The sequence below is a fragment of the Camelus ferus genome, chromosome 16, assembly GCF_009834535.1.
Source record: "Camelus ferus isolate YT-003-E chromosome 16, BCGSAC_Cfer_1.0, whole genome shotgun sequence".
NCBI lineage: Eukaryota > Metazoa > Chordata > Mammalia > Artiodactyla > Camelidae > Camelus > Camelus ferus.
The window spans coordinates 22564233-22587302 of record NC_045711.1 but is presented as its reverse complement, the minus strand read 5'-3'; the positions used below and the strand labels follow the sequence as shown (position 1 = coordinate 22587302).

Genomic DNA, 23070 nt, shown 5'->3' with positions numbered 1-23070 from the left:
GATCCAAACCTGGGTCTAGTTGAGCTCACCAAGGAAAAGCCACGTGGCAGGGCTCCCAGCGCTGTGTTAGCCCTTCTCTCCTCTGCGTACAGATGGCCCGTGATGGGATTTGGCCTGCATTTGGTGGTTTGGCTAAAAAGTAGCCAACCGGCCTGAGATCCATGTGCTGGCCGTGGCCACTGGCCTGCCCTGCCTTCCCCTCCCGGGCAAAGCTTTCCCTCTAAGAAAACTAACCCAAAGTGCACGCCACAGGCGTGCATCTCCCCTGCGAATGAGAGCAGCTGTCCCTACTCGCGAACACTGACAACCGGCTCCTCTTTACAGACCCCCGTCCCCGTGGCCTCGTAACGCCTCCCCTCCTCGCTGCAGACCCACCCCTCCCCCGAAACCCCCCCAGGCGACTGCGAGCTTTATCCTTCCAGGTGCTGCTTGCGCTGCTGGGTTGGGTTTGGTTCATTCCTTTCCTCCCTGGCGGCTCCGGCTAGTCCTCCCAGCACGGCATTAATCTGCACGGACTGCGTGCGTCTGTTCCCCCTCGGGACCAGATTTTATAAACTTTTCAAGGGTCTTCAAGATCCTGTCTTTTCAGTCTCGGCATCCCCTTGCTTTCAGGCCCCACGCCCCCAGCCCTGCTGAGAGTGGAACATGTCCCAGGCCCACCTAGACTCCTCCTTGCCATGTCCAGACCTATCTGCGGACTTGATGGGTAGGGGCAGAGGGGCTGCGGCCGGTAGTGGGTTGAATGGGGACAAAAAGGGAGAGAAGTCTGCCTTTGTTCTGAAAACAAACACATAAAACCAGACCATTACAAAGCTCTTCACGCAAGTGTAAGGCAAGCATCCTCACCTGCTGCCGGCTGGGAGGGTGACCTGCTCCTACCCGAGCCTCATCCTTGTATGAAGCTTCATCCGTGGTCCTTAGAGATGTCAGGCGCGTGTTCTACTGAAGAGCCAGGCCCAGGATCCTGCCTCTGCCTGCGCTCAAATGCCAGCTCCAGCACTGACCGGCTGGGTGACCGGGAACTCAGCCTCCAGGTTTCCTGTCTGTCCAGAAGGGAGATGAGAGGACCACCTCCCAGGGTTGGCAAATGTCAAATCAGATAACACACGGGAAACCCTTAGCACCAGTGACGGCATGGGATAAAAACGTTAGCTGTGATGGAGTGACTGGATTTCTAGGAGTGGCCTCCTAAGAGGTTGCCCGTGGGAGTTTAGGAGCAGAGTCTCCTGACTTGGGGGGTCAGATCATGAAAGACGATGGACAGGACTTGTACAAAGCAGTCACCGCGGCAGGCCTGAGACTGCTGTCCTCAGTGAGGCCTGCTTGCAAGGTTGGTGTCCAGGAACGTGGGTTTCAGGAGGCTCCCGTACTCCCCAGTAAGAATGGCTCCCGAGACTCACCTGCCTGTGGGTGCTGAAACCTGCTCTGCTCTGGGAGTCGGGGGTTTGCTAGCGGCTCCGATGGGACCAGCACCCAGTACAAACCTGCGGGCTGAGTCTCTAAGGAACCTCCCTGGCTGGAATCTTGCTCCTGCTGCTCCGCCCACCTGACATCAAAGGACAAAGCAAGACACGTTGATGGGCCTAAAAATAAAAATTAAACTTTCAGCTTAATTTTTTAATGGGGGTACTAGGGATTGAACCCAGGACATCATGCATGGAAGGTATGGGCTCTGCCACTTGAGCTACACCCTCCCCCAGCCCTTCCTCTGATTTGCAGCCCCACCTGACACCCCACCATTCTGCAGACTCCAGTATGGATTTGTCTCACACTTTGGTTTCATTTTTTGGAAAGAAATATTCCTCTCAGTTGTCACGGAATGAAAACATGCAGAATTATCTCCGGTTTCTGAATGTCTTCCCTCCCCACTGTCCCCCACAATTTGTTTCTTGGGGGAGAAAATCTGCTCATTAGAGCTAAATGAGTCCCCAAAGCAAAGCACTGCTTTCCACTGCAAGATGATTCAAGGCAAGTGTCTGTGACAGAGTGGGCCGAGGGTTGGCTTGAAGCTTGAGAGAGAGACGTGTCCGTGAACCTGAAAGTCTTAACACAAAACTGCAGCAACGGCCCATCACCCAGGATAAAGCTGACCCTAGTGAAATGCTGCAGCACCACAGTTTGGGTTTAAGTCAGATCAGATAAACAGAGCCATTAATAATTAGGAGGGAAAAGAGTGCCACTCAGACAGCTGAAGGAGTTTCACCAGCCCTGGGGGCGCCCCCATTCCCCACTTCCTCCCCCTCCCTTCCTCCCCTCTTCCCCACTTCCTCCCCCTGCCCTGGTCTCTCAGAGCTGGTCCTGCGGAGGCTCTGCTGCTCTGCTGAGTTTCCATCTGAACCCACGTGTGTCTGCTGGGGGGTCTGACCAGAGAGCCCGGCTGACCTCCGTTTGCTTTTCTTTCACAGGATGAGCAAGACTGAGGAGGAAATCGCGGTCTGGCAGGATCCCTGACACTCTGGTTATCCTGCCTGGGGGTCTTCAGAGGGATTTAAAACTGCTTACAAAGATCAAGAAAACTGGGATTATTGTTGAAGCTGGCCCGTGGGTGCGTGGAGTTGCTTACGTGGTTATCTGCATTTCTGTAGATGTTTGAAAATCTCCAGAACGAGAAGTGTTTTGAAGAAGTCACATTTGACCTACATACATCAACTCAATGAAGCAAACGGTAGGATCTGCCGTGTCGCAGAGCCCAGCTGTGGCCTGCGGGTCGGGGTGGGCACAAATGCCAGGTGAGCTCATCTGTGTGACACAGAAATGTTCTACGATTTGAATACGATTTGCCGAACCACTTTCCCCACAGACCTCATCACATGAAGAAAGAATCCAGATCTGTCTGCAGCGGGTGGCATCGAACGCTTCGCGGCACAGATGCGGGTGCAAACTTTGTCCCACTGAGGCTTTACTGGTTTATATGAGACTTGGTTAAAGTTTAAATTATGATGAGACCGCTGTACTGTGCTGCCCAGGGACCTATATTCAACATCTTAGAGTAATCTATAGTGAAAAAGAATATGAAAACGAGTATGTGTGTGTGTGTGTGTGTGTCTGAAACACAATGCTGTGCACCAGAAATCGGCACGACATTGTAAACGGACTGCACTTCAACTAAACAAAGAAATAAATAAGTAAATAAACATATGATAAAACCACAGGAAAAAATCATGATGGGGCCATCTCTTCCTGCTTGTGACGGTGGCGGAGGCGGAGGGAGGCGGGGGACGGAGGGGACCTGTAAATGCGGGAGACTTGAGGGAACAGCTGCAACATGTGGACCTTACCTGCATCCGGATTCAAACCGATGAGTCATTTAAAAAAAAAAGCACCTGTGAGACTCTAAACACCGACTAGATAGTCCATGACATTCATGGATTCTAATTACGTTTTCAAGGTGTGATAAAAGTATTTCAGAAATGTTTTAAAAATAGGTTTTTTTTTTAAAGAGATATGTACTGAAACATTTTCATATGAGACGGTTTGACATCTGGAATCTTCCCTTCCTCCGGTAACCTAGGGCAGGGTGGTTAGGGGAGGGGGCGCAGGCAGAGGAGGAGGACGCCCGTTGTGGAAGATGCAGGGTGCGTGCGGGTGTGCAGGTGTGCGTGATGATCCACAGTGAAAGGTGACGTCTGTGCTGAATGAAGGGGCCCCGTCTGTGCTCCTGCCTCTCGGCCAATTTAAGAAAACCACGATGGCTGTCGTCAGGCCCCGTCTCTGCTACATCCCACGCAGGCCTCCAAGCAACATACCTAACTAAGCCAGCCCCCACCCTCCTTCGTTCCTAAGCCAGAAAGCGGCAGGCGGACAGGACCACACGGACACCGCGGCATTCTCGCTGATAATACTGTTTATTGTCCACGGACCGAGCGAGCGCGCGCGAACGATACAAGGCATCGGGGGCATGCGCTGTCTGCTTGTCGACTTTCTACAACTCTCACGTGTTCCCAGCACAGGAAGGTCTCGGACTTTATATTCCAGCAAAAACACATGGCCCCCAAAATTTAAAACACAAACACACAAACAAAAAAATCCCAACAGAAACAAAATCAACAAAGCTTTAAATTACGGCGGCAAATCCGGTATTTCTTAATACTTAATCAAGCAAAGATTTGGAAATAACTACAATGTAAACTTTATTTTAAATATTTCGAGTTGCTGGCATGAAGACAAGACTAGCAGGAGGAAAGGGCAGAGCTTAGAATATAACATAAATTAACGCCAAATGGAGAGCCTTCTTGAACTATATATATATGGCACTTAATTACTATGACGGTATCTGAGTGGCTTCTCTCGGCCACCTCATCTTGTTTTGTTTTCTTTTTTTCCTGCTCATCATGGCTACAAGACCAAAGTGCTTAGATTGAATATATAAAGGCCATCTCTTAGAACCAAACCTACTGAAAGATCCTTTGCTTTGTAATAACTGGAAGCAGAAAACAAAAGATGGGAGGCAGAGAAGCAACGCTACTCGAGGAACGGAAAAGCTCTGGAGGAACCACCGTCACAGGCGAGCTACCATGTCGTGTGCACTTTGGGTCCAACGCTTCCACGATGCAGAAACCTTTGAGAAAAAAAAGGTGCGCGTCTAACCCCTACCAAGGGTAGTAAAAAACACAGCACAGGAATGATTACAACGGATGTCAGAAACTGAAACATTAAAAAAAAAATCAGCAGAAACAGGAGTAAATGTTACATCGGATAACACCGTACAGGAGGCAGACGGGGGTGGCTGTTATATGGATCAGAGGGTCTGGTGTTCTTGAATATACGGAAATCACACGGACTGGTCCATTAGGACATCTTACAAACTTCCTATCACTGTACAGCATGAAGGCGGCCCTCGGAGCGGGGCGGATTCTCGGATCTTCTCCTAGTCTGCCCTAGAAAGGGAGTCATCAAAGTCTGTGCTGACCAGGTCCCGGGTGGGCATGGGGGCTGCACGCCACTTGGGGGTCAGGAGTCTTAGAGGTGCTTTGGGCTCACTGCAGAAGAGAACAGGCTTAGAAGATGAACTTTGGAAGAATTCCGCAGAAGGACCACTCCCAGGCTGACAGACTTCAGTTTCACTGTGTGTGCGCACACACGCATGGGCATATAGGTGTATGTTTGCATAACATTCATGATAAACTCAGAACAGTTTATCTTGGGAGGAAAAAGGAGATTATCTTTACTGTTATTGAGAAAATCCTGCTTATGTTAACTGGTATAAGAAAACCGTCTTTAGGGAACAAATAGATTCCCTATGGAGTTTCTTAACTGAGAGATCTTTGTAACATGAGAAATAGAAGCAGAGGTGGGGACACCTGCAATTTGGGTTCACATATTATCTGAGAATTCATCTTTAAAAGGATGAGAAGTCTCGTAAAGCCGGCCACAGTGTCCTGGAGGCCCAGAAAGCAATGCGAGTTTTACTGACGCCACCTCCCTCCAAAATTCGTCCTTCCCTCAGGAGGACTTCATTCTCTGCTTAGCTACCTTCACTCCCGGAATCCCCTGTGTGGCACAGTGACTGCCAGTCCTGGAGGGAGGTCGTATTATAAACCTCTGGTACCTGCCTGGGGGGCTGGGAGGTGTGTGGGGGACAGAGCAGGACCCAGCTCGTGCCCTGGCCCCATCCCAGCCCCGAGCGAAGCTCCCCCACCTCGATGCCCGAGGTTAGAAAGAGGAGGGGGCGAGAGGGCTCTCAGAAGCTCGTCAGCCGAGTGCACCCTCAGGCGCCTGCCCTGGGGGAGAACGTCTCAGAGTCCCCCAAGGGCCAGGGGTCAGGGGTACGATTAGAAGGACTTCGCTGGAGCTAAAGCTTGGCGCTCCCACTTCTCTGTGAGGCCCGGGAGGGAGGCTCCCGCTGGAATTCTGCGGATTAATACAATTAATTGGGGCTCCTTCAAGAACAAGCCACTGGTCTAGGCTGTTCCTGGGCACACACAAGTCACAGGTACTGGGAGTCCGGGGTGGACACAGGGGAGATGGGGGGGCAGGGGTCGCCACCCTATGGGCCAGAGGTGTGGCAGCTGCAGGAACCGAGGGACACGCCCCCTCTCAAGATGAAAGGGACCTGGTAGGCCTGCTACACAGTGTTGCAACAACCCTCAAAAGTTTCTGCAAAATGCACGTTCCCAGGCGCTGCCCTGCCAGGCCAGGGGACCCCTAAGTGCTGTCTGCTCAGCGTCTGTGACAGTGCCAAGGCCGGGCCTGGGAGGGGAGCCCGTGCGTCCCGCCCCGCCCACACCCAAGGGTGGGAGATCGAGACGCACGGTGCCCAGGCTGGCGGACGGGGTGTGGGCCCCACCTCTGCCTGCAGACCCACAACCGTGTTCAAGAGGAAAACAGGGGCGGGGAGGAGAATCACACTGATTTAGACCCACTTGGATGACTGCTTTATTCATGCTGTTTCCAGGAAGGGATGTCGGAGCTGGACCAGTCTAGACTCTGGGAGGCTTTCGACAGGCCGCGGGGTGCTGGTGGCCCGCTTACGGGTCCTCGATGTCGAGAAACTCCTGCTTCGGGGGTGCCGCCCCGCGGTACCACGCACAGGACCCGTCGCTTCTCTTGATGCAGGAGAAGAACTTGGCCTGGTGCCCGTTGATGTTCTTCTCCGTGACCCAGTCCATCCAGAGGCACTCATCCGGGGCGGAGATGTAGCAGGGGATCATGGGGCAGCGCGTGATCTGGGGAGGGGACACAGGGCGGGTCACTCAGGGGGCTCTCCAGACCCGGCCATGCACCTGGGAAGGCTTCAAGGGCGCTTTGCAGGATGAATGACCCCGTGAGTGCAGCAGGGAGGGAGGAAGCTGAGACCGCGCCTCCCTCAGCAGGCTTTCCTGAGTCCCACACCCTCAGACAGGGCAGTGGGGACACCACCTCTGCACCCCTGGCTCTGGAGACCGTGCCTCCATCAGTAGCCTTTCCTGAGTCCCATACCCCACAAAGTGGGACAGGGCGGGGGACACCATCTCTGCACCTCCAGTTCCTGAGGCGGCGCCACCACCTGGGGCCATCTGGTCTACCTTTTCCAAGCATTACAAACCGGCTTCCACTCAGCCCCACCTTCCTGGGAGTTGAACAATAGTAACAACATAAAAGGTCTTGAATCTACAGGACAGGTTCAAATCAAGGAAAAAGAACAGTGTCTTGCTCTCAAGCATGCAGGGACTTAGAGGGGACCAGCAAGGAGCATTTAAGCAAAAGAACCTAAGTCCATGGGAGGGTGAAAACCTTCGGGCCGCGGAAAGACAAAGGAGAAACTTGTTTCTTGATTTCATGTGGGCACAGAGGGGCTTGCTGGACATACGTGCGGCTGTCGGTCGAAGTTCACACTTAGAATGAGCTAAGGGGTGGGTCAGCGAGGATCCTACCGGGACAGGCAAGAGGGCCACACAAGCAGCGCCAACTAGCACGGGCCAACCCCTACGGCCTCGCGCTTGGCCCGGCATCTTCTGGACCCAGACTCACTGCTGGTGACCCCGCGGTGCTTCCTGCGCTGGGGCTGAGGTTGGGGGTTGGTGGTGGTGACAGAAGGATGTTGAGAGAACAAGATTGGAGCCCACAGGGCTCGGAGGAGCTCTCACCTCCTGTGGCTGCATCTAAGTGTCAGCGCTGCTGTTAACTGTGCCCGGCACAGCCCCTAGGTGGCTGTTATGAGGAGGGTCTGGGGTTTCAGGGGTTCTCAACACACAGACCCCACATTTACATGCACCGTGCGTGGAAACGGCTGGAACACTGTCAAAAGCCTATCACCTGGGACACTCTTTCACAAGGCACACCAGTCTCTGCACTTGTGTGTTTGTAGAAAAATACTCCGAGGACGATGTTCTGCCCCAAAACTCCTCCTTCTAGAAGGCTTCCTTTCTAGATGTTAGTTAGCTTCCCCGTACCTCCCAACTGTCCCTGGAGGGCCAGACATCCTTACCCTGTGGGCAGGCCACACGTCCCCAGAGCGTGGCCCTAAGTCAGGACCCTGTGGATTGAGAGGCCCTGGGAAGCCTGGGGTCGAACCCCGGCAGCCCACCTAGAGGTGGTGGTGATGAAAAGCCCGGAAGGAGGTGGCAGCCGCTTACCTTGCACTCGCAGCCCATCTGGTACCTGTGGTTCAGGCTCTTCTTCTGGGTGGTGCTCAGGGTGTCCCAGGGCACGATGAAGTCGCAGAGGGTGATGTGCATTTTGCCATTGCCCTCGGCCTTTCCTGAGGAGACACGGATCACCAAGGTCAGGGCAAGTTACGGGTCCTCCTCCTCCTCCTGCACCTGGGCGCGGCTTGGGCGTGGGGAGGTTCCGTTCTGACAGTGCCTCGTGCTGTGGGCTGGGCCGTGCCCCCTCCAAAGTTCAGATGTTGAAGCCCCGACCCCCAGCACCTTGGAATGTGACTGTATTAGGAAAGAAGGTCTTTAAAGAATTGATTAAAATGAAGCTATGCGCGTGAGTCCTAACCCAATAGGACTGGTGTCCTTATAAGAGAAAGATGAGGACACAGGCAGACACAGAGGAATGACCACATGGCGACACGGGTAGAAAGTGGCCGTCCACAAGCCACACAGAGAAGCCTCAGAGGAAACCAGTCCTGCCCACACAGGGTTGATCTTGGACTTCTAGCCTCCAGAATTGTGAGAACATACATTTCTGTTGCTTCAGAACCCCAGTCTGCATTTTCTGTTCCAGTAGCCTGAGCAGATTCACGCACTGCAGATTTATCCTGAGCATAAAAAGAACGCAGGTGGGAGGGGAGGGCAAGGTGGCAGCGCACGCGCTTAGCGTGCACGAGGTCCTGGGTTCAATCCCCAGTGCCTCCATACAAATAAGTAAATAAATAAATGAAAACCTAATTACTTCCCTCTCCCCCCCAAAATTAATAAACTTTCTTAAAAAAAAGAATGCAAGCTCACTATAGAAAACTTAGAAAATGTAGGAAATCCTTCTTCGAATCTCCTTTATTCTCATGACCTAGAGCTAGTATTTTGACTCATTTCCTTCCAATATCCTTTTATGCACATGTATTCACACACAAAAGATCACGTTGTGCGTAGACTGCGCTGTTCCCTGTGTTTTCACTATTTACTCACAAGCATTTCCTCCATGTGATGTGGAACTTGTAATTCTGGGTTTTTCCATTATGAGTAGTAAAAACAATTTTATAAAATCAGAAATCTGCCCTGAATTCCCTTTGCCGGGGACCATAAGACACTGTTCGTACCTTAGGCTCCTGGCTCCTTACTGCAGAGTTCTGACTGGTGACAGCCAGGCACCAGTCAAGCAGGAGAAAAAGACCAATAGCTGTGTTCTGGTGGGTGACAGACCCTTACCAGGGCAAGGGAGGGCATCTCAAACCTCGTCCCTCCTGCCACAGTGGCATCTTGTCAAGAGACATCGGTGCCCAGTGATGACACCACAGCCTGGCACAGAGCCACATGGGATTCCTTGAGAGGCAGACAGCAGCCCTGGGCTGCACCCTGAGCACCTCCACTTGATATGCAGTGCATCCAACTTAATGATCTCGAGCACAACCCTGGCCGTGGAGCATCCGCTAATGGAGATGTAGCTCAGCAAAGTAATGACGCAGCTTGTCGGCATCTCATCAGGAGGAAGTGCAACAGAAACCTGTCGCCAGGGGAAATGCGATCGGCTTGCCCATGGCTGCGAGCGGCACCGGTGACACCCTTTGTGCCGAGCAGGTGGCAAGACGCACACCCAGGGTGTGAGCTCTCACGCTCTTACTTCTATTTCAGCCTCACCCCTCACCTCCGGAAGCTCTATTTTCCCCTCATATCTGTCTGGCCTTGTATGATGTTCTAGGCAAAGAAAAGGATCGAGGAGCAGGGTGACTACTCTAACATTCCCTCTGAAGCCTAAGAACTAGAAAGAGATGCGTCTGGGTGGCCTTAAACATCAAAAATAGATTTTTTTTTCTAGACCTGGAGCCATCGTCCACTGAGTTCAGAATAGACAAGGAGCAGAATGGCCAGAGGACAAGGACCTCACTCCTATACCCTGGTTCCTTCTGGCATTTCCCACCTGTACAGGTAGAGGGCCCCCCTCCCTTGCCCGGGCACTGGCATTCATTAGAGACAGGCTGAGTATTCCTTCTGGTCCCTGCCTCCAAACTTCTGGAGCAACTTCCACTGTGTCACGTGACAGGCACCAATCTCCACTTCTACACCTTGTTCCTTAACCAGATCGCAAGCACGAAAAGTAAGGGTGTGTCTTAACCCTGTTTTACCCATTTTCAGCCCATAGAAATGGCTCCAAAATAGTTTACTCGTGAGGAAACTTGCGGGTCTGTGTTCAACAGTGCTTCATTCTCTTTTTCAATCTTTTCACCACCAATCCAAGCTTCTGCATAGAGTAGGCAAAGGCAGGGGATGGAGACGAAATGCAAGTGGTGTATTTTCTTCCTTTTTAAAAAAAAAATTGTATTTTTTATTGAAGTGTGATTGATTTACAATGTTAGTTTCAGGTGTACAGCAAAGCAAGTCAGTTACACAAATACATACTTTCTTTTTTTCAGATTCTTTTCCAGTCGGTATGTTTTCAATGGCCCTCATTACTGGGCTAACGTGAACTCTGAATGTCACGCGCAAACAGCGCGGCATCTCGGAATGGTGGAAGGAGACCCCTTTCAGCAGAGAGTGTTAAGACCTGGCTAAGTGTGTATGATGTTGTGAGCATCTGCCTGCCTTGGGAAAAAGCAAAGTCTTGGATACAGAAAAAAACAGGAATTAATTAAAATTTGTAACTGAGGGATGTATGTTTACTTTTCCTTCCGGAGGAGAGGCCTGTCGGAGAAAATTACAGGGCCCCTTTCCACAGCAGCTCCTGGACACGGGCGTCTCACGGTGGCCAACGCGGCATGTGAAGCTGAGTCATCAGCCCGAGGGGAGGTGGGCTGCCTCGGGCTGTGAGGTCGTTGGTGGGGCCGCAGCCAGCGCTGGCTGAGTGGTTTACCGTGCCCCGTGATTTCTGGTTAGCCTGTTCTGACTCCAGGAGAACAGGACATAGATTCTATGCTTCAGAAAGTAAACACCAGATTGGAACCAGGGTTGCCTTGCCGAGCCAGGGAACGATGCCGGATTAGGGCGAGTCCCATGTAATAGGGCGGGTCAGCCACCAGGGGGAGCGCCTCTTATTAATCGGATGCTCCACGGCCAGATAGGAAAACGTGCCCCAGGTCACTTGCTGGCTTCCAGTGTGAGACGTGAAGGGGTCCAAGATGACAGGTAGGCACACAATTACCAAGCGAATGTATCTTATTCTAATCATCTTCTCATTCAGATGGGGGTCAATTTAACGGGCCTGAGTGCAGAACAGCTCAGGCCACACACGTGTTACATAGCAAATAGCCTTTGATGGCAAACAGGATCGGCTGGGCTTCAACAGGAGACACCATCAACGTTCTCAGAGAGGAGCTCACAACTGATTTTCCTACCATGTCCTCCAAGACAACTAAAAGCAACGACCAGCAAAACAATCACCACGAAGCTGCCACGTGTCACCCCCGCCCTCCCCACTCTTGTCCCGGACCCACTTTCTAAGCCGCCCTGCGGTGTCCCACACTCCCCGGGGTGGGCGGGGCGGGGACAGGACCTGAGCCACACACTCAGCGGAGACCCAGGGTGCCGGGGCTCCTGACTGCTGACACGACCCATCTCTGTGTCCTGCCCGGAACCCGGCCAACGGGCCCTGCAGTCTGGACTGTCCCCATGGAATAAAGGGCAGTGCCAGTCTCCTCTGGCTCTCTCTGACTGACCGCAGATGGCCCCAGGAGACAAAAGGACTGTCTGGAGACTACCTGTGTGAGGGAGGTGACCAACCTCAGTGGCTGGAGCTGAGCCCTCCTGAGCATGTGCAGACCGACCACCTGGCTCCTCTGGAACAAAAGCTCTGCCTCTGACCCAGAGCGGGGAAGGTTCTGCTGCGACGCTGGCTCTCAGTCCTGGACTCTTCTGGGGAGCTTTACAAATGCTCGTGCCCAGGCCCCACCCCCAGAGATTCTGCTTGAATTGGTCTGGGGTGCTGCCTGGGCACCAGCATTCTTGCAAACTCCCCATAAAATTCCAATGAGCACCGCAGGTGGAGGACCCCTGGGTTAGGCGCTGGGGTAGGGAGACTTCTAACTCTGCACCAAGTGACGGAAGAAGCAGAGTATAAGGGACCCGGGGCTCAGGCTGACCAGGGTCTAAATTCTGGCCACACCACTGCAGCCCACCCCCTGGCAGTGTGACGCAGGCTGGGGTGTGCTGAGAAACGCCCAGCCACCAGCTCTCCTGGGAGGAAAAGCTCTGGTGCGTAGCACCTGCCAAATTCTGTGCTGCAAATACTCCCGCCCCGGCCAGTTTCAAGCTCGCAGCTGTGACACCAACCAAAATGGAACAATCAGCTTGAAAGTGAAAGTGTGTTCAGGCCAGCCTCCCCCACCACGGCCCTGAGCACGTCGCTCGTCTCTGCCCCTCAGTGTTCCGCATCTGCAAATGGGGCTGGCAACAGGGGACTGTGAGGATTCAGTGGAACCACACGAAAAGCACCTGGAAAATGTCAGTGCCAGGCAAAGGGCACTCCTGTTTCTGTAAATGGGGAGAGGGTGAAGCCTGATGTACGAACCTTTAAGACAGAGCCTCTGCCTGGATGAGGATTCAGCTGGGTGTGGATTCATCTGGGTGTGTCTGGAAGCAGGCGCTGGCCCAGACCAAAGTCACTTTCCCATCAGGAGCCCGCCCTTGACGGGATGCAGGCTCTCCCTCCTTGAGTAAGTGCTTCTGCAGCCCTGCAGTTTGGCCAGACAGCCCCTAGAGGGCAGTGCCAGGGGGCCGAGCCGGCCGGCTGAGGCTCTCATTTTAAAGGGCTGTTACAGACCAGCACACAAAAAGGACGCAGGAAACTAGAAGCCGCTGATTTGTTAGGGCAACTAGGTCCCTGCCCCATGGGCAGGCCGTCTCCCCGCCTGTGCCGACCCCTGTGCCACCGTGATGTCAGAGTCAGGCTGTCAGCTCTCTGCGTCGTGATTTTGTCCTTGTCCCCCTCTCCTCTTTCAGTGTTGTTTTTTCTATTGTAAAAACAGTAAAGCCTGCAAATGTGAAACGGTGCAGCTGCTCTGGAAAGCCGCCTGGCAGTTCCTCAGCCGGTCAAACACTGAGCCAGCGCTGGTGCTGCAATTCCACAACATCTGCCCAAGAGAAATGAAAACACACGTCCAGGCAAAAACCTGCGCGTGCACACACACGTTCAAGGCAGCGTTCTCCATCACAGCCGAGAGGCAGGAACAACCCCAGTGCAGGGGTGAATAGACAGACAAAGCGTAGTGTATCCACCCAAGGAGCTTCTGCCATAAAAAGGACTGAAGTTCCGATACGGGTTACAACGTGGCTGAACTTTGGAAACATGCTGAAAGAAGTTTCAGATCAGGAAGATGAAAGGGTTCCGCAGATGGATGGTGGTGGTGGTCCCACAACCATGTGACTGTGCTTAATGCCACTACACCGTATACCTAAAAATGGCTAAAATGATCAATTTTATGTTACGTATACTTCATCCCAACTTAAAAAGGGGGTTACGAGGCACAATGGAGCGAGTGAGGAGTGTGCGCAACCATTTCAAGATTTAAAACAGGGTTTCAACTCTCCTGCCCCACCTCCAGGGCTTCCAGCATCTCACATGAGCCTCCTTTTCGGGAACAAAAGGCCAAAAAACAAAAAACAAAACAAAACCAAAAGACCCTCTTTGTGTCCACCTGACCTCAAATTTCCTATGAACACAGGCTTCCTTGGTTCCTTCCCAACAAGCCACATGGGTTGCGCTGGTCTAACCCAGGGGAGGTCGTCGAGGACAGGCAGGTGAGCACTCACTGCAAGTTCTCCGATGGGAAAAGGCAGGGGCTCCCCGAGACTTCCGACGTATCCTCAGGGCCCGGCTCCACCTCGCGGTGCCCCCCGCCCTGGCCCTGGACAGTCGCCAAGAACGCCCCACACCCAGACCCACACACACCTGCAATGAGATACTCCTTCTTTCCTCCGACGTCCAGCGAGACCCCGCACACGGCAGAGGAGGGCGCCGTGTAGATAAACTCGATGTCCTTGTCGGGTCCCTTGAACATCTGGGAAGAGGAGGATGAGGGTGTAAGCAGCACAGCCAGCAAATCCGGTCCCCACCCAGGGCGCCTGCGCCTGGGGCTCTGCCGGCACCGGAAAGGGGGCGGAGCGGCACCAGCGAGACAGGTCGGAGACGCCCTCTCCAACTGCACAGGGCTCCCTGGAGTAGCTCCCGCTGCTTGGTGTGGCGGTCATCACCAGGCTGCACTTAATGTCGCCTGGGGGGCCCGTCTCAAACAGCACATGTGCTCTCCCCACCACGGGCGAGGTCATCAAGAATCTGGGGAGGGGGCTTGTGTATCTCCGGCTGATTCTGACCCCAAATGGAGGACAGCTACCTTTGTCTGTTTCTGGGAATTTCGATCAAGCACCGGCCACCTGACGGGGACCAGAGCAGAGAGGCACCTCAGCAACTGGATTGTAACGCGCTGGCCAAGGAGAGTTTGGCTTCTCAGCTTCGGATTTTCTCAGTCTTTGGGGAACATGTCTGCTGCCCAGGTGCAGGGGTGCGTGGTTCCCGTGTCCGGGAGGAAGGGAGTTCCTGCTGCTCCGCCGGAAACAGTGACAGGCGGGGACGTGAGTGTGGGCTGAGAACTGTCCTCCAGCCTGGTTTGGGGGTGCAGCCCACCAGAATCGGGGGTGGGGGTCAGAGGAAGGGGTGCACACACACACACACACCCCAGGACCGCACACCAAAGGAGCCTAAACAGGGCTGCAGAAGGTGGACCCCACAGGCTCTGCAATCCCATGGGAGCCGCCTCGGGACACGTACTGGTGAAACCACGGCTAACAGCGTTATCTGCTTTTGTCGGGGGTTCTCAATAAGCAAGCCCAAATGGAACAGGGGTCCTCCCAATGTCACGATGAACTGGCTTCGCGAGAGCTGAGGTTATAAATGACATCTTTCCCCGAAGGGCTAAATGTGCTTCCTTGGGGTCAACACCTGCTTTTCACGACCCCTCAGTGTGTCCTAAGAGCAGAGGCGCTGTCTTTCCCACTTCATAAAGAGAGACTCGGGTACTGAGAGACCAGGTCACCCCTTTAAATGACACAGGCGTGATGATTTAGTGTTTCACTGACCCTGGTAACTTTTATTCTCTGCTTTTTATTTTTGTGATAAAATTAAATATAGGCAGGCACTAACCACGAAGCAGGTCACAAAGCTGCCCCCACAGCTGGAGCCTCGCGTCTCTTCCCTCCTGTAGACTGAGCTGGTCACCACCAACAACCCCCAGCAGCCCCGGCCCTGCCCCGACCTCCCCCGTGTCCTGCCTCCCGTCCAAGCACGGGCTCCTTGCCACATGCCCTTGAACATGACCAACATTCTGAAAAACCAACAAACGCCTCGCCACCTCCCCGTCGATCTGCAGCCCCCAGCGCCTGCCCCGTCCCTCCCCCACCTGGAGAAGCTTCTTCTCCAGCACTGACTAGGCGACAAGGTCCACTTCTTCCTCAACTCCCTTCTCTCAGGAAGCTGCCCCAGCACACCCGTCCACAGGAGGCCCCCTCTCTCCAAATCCCACCCCCCTCAGAACGTGAAGCTAACCGGGCAAGACTAGACCCCGCCGGCAGTTGCGGGGAGCTATGTCACCCACTCTCACATCGATCGTGGGCTCCCAGAAGAAACGGCCACGTTCTCACTGCCTTTGAAACCACCAAGGAGAGGTGGAGAGGCGCTCACGGGACATTCCACAGATGCTGCGAACTTGGCGACAATGCCAAGGCTCTGCCACCGATTTATAGCCGTCAAAATGGAGACAACACATGTCTGAACCTCACCGATGGGAACACACTCTGTCCACACAACTTCTCAGGAACTGATGGATTAAGGAACATCGGATCCACCTGGGGCTTGACGCCCTTACTGTCTGCCCCACGGGCTGCTGGACCTGTGTCCCAGGGACCCAGCCGTGGGATCCCTCTGCCTGGACTCCAGCCTCTGGGGGGCCCAGCCCCGCTCCCAGTCCTCCCGCAGCTGCGCGGACACAGCGGCCCGGGAAGGCCCCGCACCTTTATCTGCTTGACCTCGTACTGGACGCGCTTGATGGGGTTGCCGTAGATGTCGTTCCCGGAGTCCACCTCCTTCTCGCTGACCGCTTTGGCCCGAATCACTGCGAAACGAAGACAAGGAGGTGAGCACAGCCCCCGCAGGGCCGTCCTGGCTCCGCAGAGGGGTGGGGGCAGCAGGGGGCGGCGGGGCGGGGGGGCACAGCAGCCCCAGCCCCAGTGCGCGGCATCGGCCTCCATCCCACGGGCGGGGAGGCCCGGGAGCGCCACCCCGAGACTCCTTGAGTCCCGGGGCTCCTCACCAGAACCGCTTGTTGCCCGGGCCCAGGGGCAGAAGCAGCTCGTATCCCTCCCGACCCCGGGGGTGGCGGGGCAGTCACTGCTCTGAGCAAAGCTCACTGCCAATGTCACGCTGGAGGGCTCTGGGCCCGTCCTCACTCTCCGATGTATATGGATCAGCGGCTGGGGAGCAGATAAGGAAAAGGACTGGCCTGCAATCCTGACCCTGCAGGTAAGGATGGTGAAGTCCCGCCACCGCCCTCCTCCCATACATAGCCTGTTGGCAAACAGGCTTTTTCAGGCGGAAGGCAGACAAGGGGGGTGGGGGTTACCCACCTACAAGAGGCCCTGTCACATTTACGTTTGGAGGTCTTACATCCAAAATGTCTGTCCTTCTAGCCTCCTAGTCTGTCCTCAGTGTGTCCCTGAAAAACGTCTTGGGGATGGTTCTTTGTAATAACACATATTCCATCAGAGCCACGACAGAGGGAGGGCCAGGATGTGCTAACCCACAGGGCATCGAACGGGGAGAGCAGACATTTAAGGGCACCACTAGCAGACGTGAGGGACAGAGGCCGAGGGGAGATGCCAAACAGGAAGAAGGATGACCCCGGACCTTGACACAAGATGAAGGAGAGGGGACAAGGTCGGGCTGGGAAGGTTCTGGGATGTTCCCCGGAGGCTGAGGTTGCTCGTGGGCCATGCACCCCAGGGCTTCCTACTAGCAATTAAGCCTGGACTCTGCTCCACCCCGTAACCTGACAGCAGTTCCCGCTGTCACTTGGGCGGAGTCCTCCCTATCTTTCATTTCCAGGCTTCTCAGCTGGTGGCACAGCCTGTCTTAATGGCTTTAAAAGCTTTGTCCTCCAAGATTTAGCTGTTTGGGGTCACTCCGGATGAGTGTCTTGTGAGTGTGGGTGTGAGCAGGGCATGGAACTAACAGACAGCACCAGGCTTAGCAGGGCCTCCCAATCCCCCCCACCCCACGCGGGCAGCTGGACTCTTAGAACCACCCGCCAGGGCTGCGGTCTCCCGGAGAGCAGGGACGTGGACCCCCCCCCGGAACCCCCCCCAGTGCTCTCCGGATCCCAGCCGGGCACCAGAGCCCCACACCACAGCCCAGCGCCCTGCCTGGGCCCAAACCCATTCTTCCCCCATCGGAGCTGAGTCACGACGAGCCGAGGCCGCAGGTTCCTGTTTCCCCGGCTGAGCCAGGCCCCCACCTACAAAGCCACATCTAGGAAACTCCAGACGGTGGGCCAGCGCAGAACAGAAGGCCTCGCCCTCGGTAGCCAGTGACCTGTTCCCTGCATCTCCTCCCACCCCCAGCACCTTCCACAGTCACGGTCCTTCCGGGTCAAACGTGGCCGCCCACTGCCCTGGTCGAAAACAGAAGACCCTCTGCAACTGGTGCCAGCCCGTGACTACTTCAGCTGCCTCGACGTCCCCACCCCTCCCCCAGCTCTTGCTGTTTGCTCCACCAGCCCATAATACTCCCTGAACCTGAACCTGCCCGGGGTGTCCATACCTCTAGACAGGCAAGTTTCTTCTGCCCTGAATGCCACCTCTCTCTCTCCATCTGGAGAACTTCTGTTCATCCTTCAAGACCCAACTGAAATAGCCCTTCCCCACCTTCCCTCTGGGAAGTCCTGTCCTCTTGTAGCGCTCGGTATACTCTGCAGCCCCCGTCCGTGCTGCTGTGAACACCTGCACCCCCGTCTGCTCTGGGCCCTGGGAGCTTCTAACAGGCAGAGGCTCCGTTCCTGCCACAGAACAGGCAGTGCTCACTGAGTATTTGCTGAGCTGAGCCTGAGATACCTGGGCGGCAGCACAGGTCCGGTCTGTCTTTGGTCCCTCTTACTACCTGCCTGATCTATGTACCTCACTGTGACATGGCACAAAAAAGTGTTTTTGCAAATCAGCCAACATCAGATTAGCCCTGTCACGTTTGCTTTTCCACAGTATCGTCCTCAGCCCATGGTATCAAACAGACCAGGGGCATCCAAAGGAGACAACAGTTCCAGGAAAGGCAAAGATGCTGGATTTTATGACGGTACACTCAGTTCTGCACGCTTTCCAGAGGCCCAGGACTCTGCACAACGCTGACCACATCACAGATGTTTGATAAACACACTGTGGTCGTCGGAAAATAAGCAAAATCTGACCCCAAACAGCCAAGAGACTCCATTCCATTCCATGCATTGAGGCCCACGTATCTTTCTCTTACAAAAGCTTTTAAGGCTCCCAGGCAGTTTGGGTCGTTATTCAAGAGGGCAACACAGGAGGCCACATCCTGCTGGAGCCCCTCCCGCCACGTCGTCTCAGGGACGCTCCCTGACCTCGCTGGGACTCAGCCGCTTGCGTCTGGCACGGAGACACCCGCACCGCCAGTACCTGCCCAGCAGCGGGTTTGGGGAGGACTGCTGGACGGGGGCGCGGGACGGGCAGTGCTGGCTGTGACGCACGTGGAGCTCAGGACGGCAGAACGAAGCACCACCACGGAGAAGCCTGGCGCCAGCTCTCCGACCCCCAGGGCGCAGGGTGAGGACGCCTGCACCACACTCACCGCTCAGGCCCGGAGAGCCCACCCTGGGCAGCGCGGACCCCGGGTCTGGGTCTCATGCCGTTTCCCAATGCACCTGCTTTGGGGCTACAGCCCACACACCTGCCTTTTAAAAATTGTCAGAAAAGGAGAGATTGGTTGAACCCAGGGTTGACCTATGACGTTAAGACTAGAATGTTCACCGGCATCTGGGCCGCCAGCTCTCTGCAGGGAAGCGGTTGGTGGGGCGGGGAGGATCTCCAACTGGGCTCGGCCATGCAGGGCAGGAATTCAGACTCTTTGGGGTGGGAACCTCCTCAACACTACAAAAGGAGAGAGCGTGTGAAGGAAGGAAAGAAGCAAGAGACAAAAGAAGGCTCAGCTGTATGGAAACTTTCCCCAAAGCATCAGTGCCCTCCAGCCACAAGGGAGAGAGGCTGGCATTCACCTGTCTGCGCAGGTGTGAGGGATCCACACCACGGGCCTGCTGGGGGCAGAAGGTGCCATCTGGGCTCAGCACCACGCTGCATGGGGCGGGAGACACACACACATACACATACACACAGTGCTGGCAAGTGAACCTGTCACAGCCAGAGGATCCCACGGGCAAGTGGCAGCTAGCAGACCTGAGGGGAAACAGACCCACGGGTCCCATGAGGGAGGGAGGGAGGGAGAGAGCGCTGGGGCAGCATTACGGTGGACCCCAGCCAGCCCCACCACTGACATCCTGCTGCCCAGTTTTCTGCTGGTGCATAAGCCAGAGGGGGCTGTCTTCCATGCCAAGCTCAGAGCTTGGGGGCAGGTTCCCTTTCAAGCACAAACCCTAAAAGCATGAGTCCCTTCCTGTTGCCCACTGGAAGAGGGTGAGGTGTGGCAAGTCCTTCAGTAGCAGGCCCTGCCTTCAAGGAGCATCCATCCTGGGCAAGAAGATGGACAATGGACAGGAAAACAGAGCAGTGCCGCTGCTCTCTGCCAGTGGCCGACAGAGGAGGCAGGAAGGGCTCAGACATGCGTTTCCTGCCCTCAGCGTGCCGGGCGTCACCTAGAGCTCCGGCCTCGAGGCCAGGTGAGGGATGGGCCCTCCGAGGCCCAGGTCGTTTAAAGGATAGGGCTGGTGAGAAGCAAAGCGGCCCCAGGAATCTGGGAAGAACTTAAAATCAAGGCATGGGTTCATGTTTACTGAACGCCTACCACGGGCTGGGCGTGGCGTTCGGCCCTGGGGTGAGGAAGCAGCCTGCGTCCCGCCCCCCCTCTGCCCACTGAGCGGGCAGCTCTGCCCCGCCACCGCCCCTCAGGAACCAGAGGCAGCGCAGGAGGGAGCCTTCATGGAGATTCCTGTTCTGTCTGCTCTGCGCCCCAGAACGACGGCCTCTCCCTGGGCTGCTGGGATTTTGTTTTTCCTTCTCTCCCTTCTGCCATTAACATAACATCTGGGTTTGAGATCAAGGGTGATACACTGGCTGACGAATCCACCGCCAGATGTTGGCTACTGGAATGCACAACCAACGACTTAATTCAAAGCACACGCAACCGCAGAGCCCCCGGCCCCACCCCTCGGGCCGTGGACACCAGATGATGTCACTTCCCCCGCGAGGAGCCTGCAAAAACAATCCCTCATCCACCCCGCCAGATTTGGGACGGAAAAGAATGGGCGGGTGGAAAGTCGAGGCTGCGGACGGCAGTCCGAGGAACACAGGCTGCGTTCAGACTCCGAGAGATGACGACAGCCCATGCCAAACCCACGGAGGCCAGGCGGGGCTGCGGTGCTGGGGGAGGGGATGGGGAGGGGGCTGCAGGAGACCTGGGGTGTCCCCGGCACACGGTGTGGCCAGGACCGCCCCAGGAGAGCAGCACACTCGACCAGCCCAAGTCGAGTCAAGCCACTCTCCCACCCCCACCAACATCCGGGCCCCCCTGTATCTTCGGATCGTACTGGGGAGGCAACGGAGATTAAGGACAAGCCAGGAGCATCGCCCATGGGGGGGCTGGACCACGAATGACAACTGCCTCTCAGAAAGTCATGTATTTCATGCTCACCGACTGACCCTGATTATCTTGCCACGGGCCAGCTGCTCCTGGAGGAAGGCCACGTGCTACGTGTGTGACGGCATCCCGCAGGACCTTCCCCCGGGGGGCCACACGGCCTGGCTGGGCTCCCAGCCCCAGAGTACGGGTGAGCTCGTGGGCATTAGGACCCTGACTTTCAGACATTCACGGCCTTGTCCCAACATGCCCAACACCCCTTAGCTCCCCAGCCCCCAGGGTCCACCCAGGCAGAGCTCCCAGCACAGGGGAAAGCCAGGGGTCTGCCCAGAAGAGACGCGGGAAACTCCAGGATTCGGAAGAACACCTGTCTAAATACAAGTTCAAAATCCGGCCCCGAACCATCTGAGCCTCACGTGTGCGCACTGACTCAGGCCGGCAACACTGGCTCAGCGGCAGCAGGGCCCACTGTCCCCTCCGAGCCTGGCCCACTGCCCAGACCTGGGAGGGACGCCCAGAGACGGGGTGCTGGCAGGGACCGTGCCCCCCGCTCTCCAACCCTGCTCACAGCCCTATGCAAGATGCCCAGTGGTCCCTCCGGTGAGGGACACATGCTCTCAAAGCCGTTCATTGTGGGGGGCGGGTGGGGAGGCCTCTGATTGGCCAGCACATTTGCCAAAGACCCTCCTGGCCCCCATCCAGAGTGGGGGGCGCTCTGCCACTGTGCCTGGAAGGGGGCACTGCGTATGGTCGGTTACAGGGGCGGCTGAGGACTCCCATTTCTTAGATGCAAATGAGGTCACTGCAGCCCACACTGCCAGTGTCCTCTGAGGGTCACTTGGCCCGTGTCCTTGTCTCTGGGAAGAATCACACACCAACCATAAGAATTGATGTCGCCCCAGATAAAACCCAGCCCCCACTCACTCCAGGTGGGACTTCAGACGCCCACCCTCCAGGGGTGCTCTGCGCTGCCGGGGTACTGGGGGAGTGCTAGAGGGCTTCTCGCCCTTGTCTAGACTCGCCAGAGAAGGGGTGCCGCTAGTGTAGACATCCACACACTCAAATCACAGTGCTGCCCAAGCCCTCACTTAACATGTGCAGTGACATCCCCCGGCAGCCACCTGGGATGAGGGTCTCCTGTCCCTTTTGGACACAGCGACATGGCAGGGCTGGTCCACCTGGCCGAGGCCCCTTAGCCTTTGAATTTGGATGAACTTGTCCCAAGTCCCAGAGAAGGGTGGATGGGGGAGCCCCCTTTCCAGCCACCACTGACCCTCAAGGTCAGAGTCAGGAAAGCGAGGGGTGCCCCACTTCCTGCAGCGACACCTCAGATGCACAGGCTGCAGTTCTGCCCTACGAAAGCTGTAACAAGATGCCTTTATTTTTCAGAGCCCTGCCTGGGATTACGGAGAGACCCCTAGTGCTTGCCTGTAACTGAATCATCGCAGCGGGCTGTGGGGGCCAGAGTGAAGACGTGACCCTTTGTGATGAGACTGCTTCTGCTTCTCTGAGGTGGGGCGGGGGTAGACTCACGGGCTGGAGGGGCAGGCGGCAGGTGGATGTTGATTCGGAAAGCGGGTCGTGCTCCCATGGACTGCGGACCGCTCTGAGTCCCCAGGTTTCAGGGCCACGCCCCTCCCTACAGAACTGCACGTGGACACGGGGTGTGGCTGAGCAGCCTGGGAGATGTCACAAGGAATGCGTGGCATCAGCCTTGGCGCCGGAAGGCCGTGGGAGCATCCAGCCCCACCTGCCCCTCTGGTCTCACTGTCTACCCAGTCCCCACCCTCCCCGGTGCCCCTGGTGGACGCAGGCGTGGGGGCTCTCCCCAGGCACTCAGCTCTGCCTTCCTTGGCCTCAACGCCAGGTCCCTTTCGGTCAGGGGTGGAGCAGACCTCCTCCAAGTTTGCTGCTTTCAGGGAAATGAAGTAATTAAAAACAGCCCTGTGATGCGGCAGAGAACCGAGGGTTTCTTCCATCCTCGCAGCAGCTGAGAAAGACCAGACCCACCCTCAGGTCCCCCAAACCTCCCCACCAACCCCAGGAGCTAACAGAGGTCAGGGCAGGGCTGTGCTGTCCAGGGTGAGGGCAAGACTTGGCCAGCGTAATAGGCCGGAGTCAAAAATGCCTAGAATGACAACTGCTCAGAGCAGATATGTTTTTTAGGGAGTTGAGGGTGGGGTGGGGCGT

The 23070-nt window shown here is 55.8% G+C and overlaps 2 protein-coding genes across 2 annotated transcripts in view; one reads left to right on the top strand and one right to left on the bottom strand.

The window, feature by feature from the left end:
• Positions 1 to 3826: 3826 nt before the first annotated feature.
• TIMP2 (TIMP metallopeptidase inhibitor 2) overlaps positions 3827 to 23070 on the bottom strand; it is a 42859-nt gene continuing 23615 nt past the window's right edge. The window contains exons 2-5 of the mRNA XM_032456700.1: positions 16080 to 16180; positions 13966 to 14074; positions 8055 to 8179; positions 3827 to 6665 (exon numbers count right to left, since the gene is read on the bottom strand). Coding sequence (XP_032312591.1) covers positions 6468 to 6665; positions 8055 to 8179; positions 13966 to 14074; positions 16080 to 16180 — 533 coding nt within the window. The 3' untranslated portion in view covers positions 3827 to 6467. The remainder of the gene's footprint in view (positions 6666 to 8054; positions 8180 to 13965; positions 14075 to 16079; positions 16181 to 23070) is intronic.
• Positions 19951 to 22375, top strand: LOC116656707. Its single transcript, XM_032456699.1, has 2 exons — positions 19951 to 21070; positions 22270 to 22375. Exons 1-2 carry the CDS (start codon positions 20377 to 20379, stop codon positions 22299 to 22301), a joined length of 726 nt encoding a protein of 241 aa, XP_032312590.1. The 5' UTR covers positions 19951 to 20376; the 3' UTR covers positions 22302 to 22375.

Bases quoted from the DNA above. Each gene is read 5' to 3' on its own strand.
- LOC116656707 (XM_032456699.1), top strand. From the start codon at position 20,377: ATGTTGGCTACTGGAATGCACAACCAACGACTTAATTCAAAGCACACG. The intron at 21,071-22,269 runs GTGAGCTCGTGG...TTTATTTTTCAG, and splicing joins CTCCCAGCCCCAGAGTACGG to AGCCCTGCCTGGGATTACGG.